This window comes from Zerene cesonia, chromosome 14 (assembly GCF_012273895.1).
Source record: "Zerene cesonia ecotype Mississippi chromosome 14, Zerene_cesonia_1.1, whole genome shotgun sequence".
Classification (NCBI taxonomy): Eukaryota; Metazoa; Arthropoda; class Insecta; order Lepidoptera; family Pieridae; genus Zerene; species Zerene cesonia.
This window is the reverse complement of record NC_052115.1, coordinates 7,462,143-7,467,540: the sequence shown is the minus strand read 5'-3', so window position 1 is coordinate 7,467,540 and position 5,398 is coordinate 7,462,143. Positions and strand designations below refer to the sequence as shown.

General features: G+C 32.1%; 1 protein-coding gene across 1 annotated transcript in view; it reads left to right on the top strand.

The window, feature by feature from the left end:
* LOC119831642 (pupal cuticle protein 36-like) overlaps nucleotides 1–3,884 on the top strand; it is an 11,053-nt gene extending 7,169 nt beyond the window's left edge. The window contains exon 3 of the mRNA XM_038355077.1: nucleotides 2,882–3,884. Coding sequence (XP_038211005.1) covers nucleotides 2,882–3,189 — 308 coding nt within the window. The 3' untranslated portion in view covers nucleotides 3,190–3,884. The remainder of the gene's footprint in view (nucleotides 1–2,881) is intronic.
* The last annotated feature ends 1,514 nt before the right edge of the window (nucleotides 3,885–5,398 follow it).

Here is a 5,398-nt window from a genome sequence, read left to right as displayed (position 1 = left end):
TGACAGATTCGAAATTCAAATGTAATATTTTTTTATAATTAAGTGTAACAGTATTTATGGCCAGACTAAGTATAGTGCGCAGTCGTGACAACTTTCCAGATCCTCTAAACCCCAAAGGTTAGATCGCGTCATCTATTTCATTACCAAAATCCTGTTTATTCATCGTGAAATATTAATGCATTATTCCATTTATATTTGCGGGTAGTAATTACATATTCCACGTATCTATCCTCTTATTAAGAAAGATATTGTCATGCACATGAATATGTAAAATAGATATCATAGTATTTAAATAACAATATATTTTATCGTCATTCTTCCATACAGTTAAAAAAAATTAGCATTCACTGTCTACAAGAAATATCATAATATTCCTCGAACACATTGTTCTAACAAAGGTTATTTTATACATTATATAATCTTGTCTTTTATCATTTGAAACTGTATATAAACATACAGTTCTACATTAGGTATCTGCATAATTTCTAGTTGCAAATTTGTGTCCTTTGACGATCCCAAAGTGAATGCCACTTCAGGATACATTTATATCTTGAATCGTGAAATGGTACATCCAAATATCTAGATCAAAGGCTTTAGATATAAGGTCAATCCACGTAAAGCTGTGTTCGCTTCTATTATAAATGGGATGTAATTACTGGCAAATATTTCGCAATTGCCCTGAATTACAAATGATGCTTTTAAAACTATTTGTAATTTTATAAAAGATGCGTAAAATTATGTCTATAAATACAATAACAATGATGGATAAGAAAGTTCTAGAAGTCATAGATAACAGAACTCTTATAAAGACAAAACATAACATCCCCGAACAAAGGTATTGAATGAAACATCATAATTTTATATAATCCATTATAGCCACCGTGAGAAGAAAAGTAAGATAATAAATTATATGAAATAATAATCGCGACTCACTGTAAACGTAATCTCAATATTAATATAACAGAGTAATGACCGTTTGCATCATCTCATGAGTTGGAACATTTCCCAATGCACTAGGAATTTGTGTTTAGAATGTAATAAGGTTGTATGTATGGATAATTTGATCATCTTCACCAAAATTACAAGAAAATATAGACACAGTTTACTCAAAGAAATTAAACAAATAGGACCAATGTATTCTTTATATTAGAGACGAATAGTATTGTTTAAATATGAACATAATTTATTAATTATTTCTTCCGTAACTAGCCCGTACTTTTAGGCTTTCATCCGAAACAAATTTACATAAACATATAAAGGCATCTCAATTAACATCAAATCACCTTGATAACCAAAAGGGAATTTCCATGAAGACTGCCCATACGTTCCAACACGTTTCCAATACGGGAATTCCTAAGAACATCCAAACGCAAACGTCCACCTGTGGTGTGATTAAGCAACTAATTTATGACAAAATGGGCAATTTGTAACTACAATGACAACTATTGTAGCTGATTCACATGAGTCCCCTGTGATCTGTGTGCTAAATCTCACACATTAGCTGAGAGAGGTTGGAGAGGTTAACATTAACATTTAGTCTGTCGTAAACTGGGTTTTGTAGATTCATAGATTTTAAATAGAACAATCTAGAAAATGTTTAATATTCTGACTTTACCGTTCGATTCTTTCCATTCATTTTTTGATACATGTTACGAGCAATTAAACGTTAAAATTACTGTAGTTTAATTGAGAATTATCCTCATCGAATTTACTAAATATACCAGAAATATCTCTCTCTTTAAAACAAACAAAAAACGTCATTTAACTTTATTATCGACTATTAAAGCGAGTTCTTTATAAAAAAAAATCGACAATAAGCTTAAATTGTATCATCAAATCGCTTTTAAAACCTTGCAACGATCAGATACAGCCTTGAAAAGCTCTCGGATGTTACCGTTTCATTGTGTCCAGTAAATGTACGTTTTCAACTTATATTTTGTTTATTTATTTATTATAAGGATGGCACAGCAACCAGAATACATTTAATATTTATACAATAAGCATAATGCATAAATTTAAATGTATACTTATCAATTAAAGGTGTACACGGCATTCACAACAGTCCTTAATATTATATAAAATTACTAGCATACCCAGTCATGTGTTGCTGTAGCTGAGTAATAATTAAAAATATTGAGATAGATTATTGGGATTAATCGAAATAAAAACTATCCTATATCTTAAGTTGAACCAAATTACACATAAAATGCCAAATTTCATCAAAATCGGTTGAGTTTTTGAAGAGTTCATTGGGAACGTAGATCGTGACACTGGATTTTTATATAATTAAGATTTTCAAGCACATTAATTTATTGCTTTTTTTATAATGATACCTAAAATAATGCATTTTTACAATAATCCGCTCGGTCATTAGCTCTTGTCAAAGTCATCTGCAATTCACCGCACAAAACGCGTGCGCATATTTGGTTGCAAAATCTAATTGCGGGGCTGTTTAAAACCGATCACGAACGTTGGAACACTTGTAGCTTATTATTTGCTTTATAATAAGTTTGTTTCTTCAGTTCATACTAGTAGGTGCGATACAATAATATTTGCTAAACTTTATAATGCCATCAAATGGGCATAATGTTTATGAAAACTATTGCGTATATGAGTGTGGTTGCCAGTTTTGATTGTGCTACTGTTTTATTTAACTTTCTATTACGACTATCTTTTATTTGAAAGGAAAATTAAGCTTTTTTAAACTTTCATTGAAAGTTCATGAATTTTGAAGTGCAATTACTTCAAGTGCAGAAACAACATTTATTTTATTACTACACAGTCTACATCGAATCACCACCTTGGAATTGACCAAGATAATTAATAACACTCTCTTTATTCTATAGCAATCCCCGCAGCTTTATAATGTTCCTCCTTTCAGGTTCATACCACGGTGAGGGAGCTGAAGCTGGTGCTGGAAACGGTGGATACTCCGCTCCCTCTGGCCAATACGGTGCTCCTTCCAGGGGATTCGGCGGCAGAGGATCTTCCTTCGGCGGCCAGTCGTCTAGCTTCAGCGGACAAGGGTCTGCATTCGGAGGACAAAGCTCAAGATTTGGCGCTCGGGGTTCTGCTTTCGGTGGCCAGTCCTCCGGTTTTGGTGCTCCATCCCGCCAGTACCTGACCCCTAACGCTGGTCGCGGCTCCGGTAATGGCAACTTCAACGCACAAACTGGTTACCGTTATTAAGAATCGATGAGAATACTGAAATAAATGAATAGAGCCGACCACCGATGCTTTGTAGCTCTATAGATTTTTGGATGGTATTTCTACTGCGCGATATTTGTTACGACTTGTGGCACTATATGATTTTGTTCTATACGTACCAATTTTTTTCCTTTTATGACGTATTTAACTGGGTCTCGATCTTATAATATTTATAAGTTTAGGATCTTTATTACAACAGATAGCAGTCATTACTTATTATAAGTAATTTCGATGGTTATTCTGTACTCATTACGTTTTTAAATGCCGCTTCAAATGACATTGGCATATACAAAATAAATATGTTTTTATATATTTCATTTTTAATAACAAAATCGTACAAGTGCCACGAATATATATACTTGGTTACGCTATTTTGAAATGTATAAGCTGTGAACAATTCTTGTGATGTTAGACTCGGTAAACCTAATGCTGGTCGTGTTAACCGGATCATTTGAAAAGCCCCTTCTGTACATCCCATCTCTTTCACTCTTCATTAATGATCTCAATCATAACATCTTCCCTCTCATTTCCTCTTGTGTAAATTTTTCTAGGCTTAGATAAGTATAGTTACTTGGCAATGTAAATGGACAGTACTAGATTTAAGTACGATGATGGATTTAAAAATATAAAAATAGCTTTTAATTGTAAATATGAATAAATAAATGTTTTATAGCAAATTTTGTTTTTTATATTATAACCATGTACTGCATTACCATGCTTGCTTCCTTACACACGTAAATGTATTGGTAATTATATTTTTATACAATACACACACACTTTTGTCTTTTATCATAAGATCTATTATAAGAATAATAATTATTATTCTGATAATACATGGTGATGGCGATAGACTATCTGTATAGTTCTATCACTTTTCCACACTGGAATTAATACTGCTTCAAGACGTCATGTTTGTATGACTTGAAATTATTATTAGAACAATACTACATTTTACAGGACAAATTATTATGAATATTTATAAGTTAATGGCGAAATGATGATTTATATTTATTTTGATTCAAGTTATATATTATTATTTTCCATATATTTAAAACAGTGATCGAAATATCAGCAGAATTTTTAGTAACCGACATCCAAAAACGAAAAGAAAGAGAGAACACACAACAAACATAGACCATAATTGTCTATATATACTATTTTTTTATAAAATGTCGTAAAAAATGTTGAATTTCAGAAAAAAAATCTTCACTTACCGAAATAGCATTAACTTACTTAAGCTTATTTAGAAATACATCCACACTAGGTGCTTACTACGATTAACTTTTATAAAATCCCATACACTGGATAGCTGCATAAATGACGAATTTAACCACGAAGATAGCTTATTCGTCTAAACGGCACAGTTTTAATATCCTATTTTTATTTGGGTACCGCTTATGCAAAGCGGATTTAAGCTAATATAAAAAATCCTTATAGTATTCTAGTAACATATAGTAATAGATAATTCTACTGTACTTGCTTCTATGAAAATATTAATTTCAATGATAACAGAACGTGCAGGAAACCCATTTAGTCAATATATAATTTTGCTTATTTATTCCATCAGGCAATATTTTTTATAACATAGTATGAATATTTATTCCGTCAACGATTTAACGATTACGATTTTATCATCTTCTCAATAAAAAAAAAACATTATATTACATGTACATACTTGTACTATTTGTACACGACTAACTAAAAACATATGTTTGTTTATCGACATCTTAGTAAGAAGAGATATTATTTGTAAAGAATTTATAACATTCTAAACCGATTATTCGTTATATTGTTTATGTGACTGGAAACGTGCTATATAACAACTGTATTATAATAATACTTACAAGACAATATTATTTGCAAGGACAAATGATAAATGGACAACGATGCTCTGCCTTCTGAACTAGGTTATCACCTGTATCTCAGGAAACAGTGCCTTCCCTTTAAATTCATGTTTTTTATGTTACAGTTGACAATGGAGCTGGTGGGACGCCTGATTGTGAGCGCTACCACCGCCCATGAACATTTGGAGAGGCATAAGGTCCATTGAAGACCTTACGCCTGTACAAATGGATTGCCCACTTTAAATTGAGAATGGATTAAGAAAGGCTTGGCGAGAGGAATAAGGGACTAGGAAGGGTGAGGAAAAGGATATGTGCCTCCGGCTCCTCCACTCACCGAACGAAACACA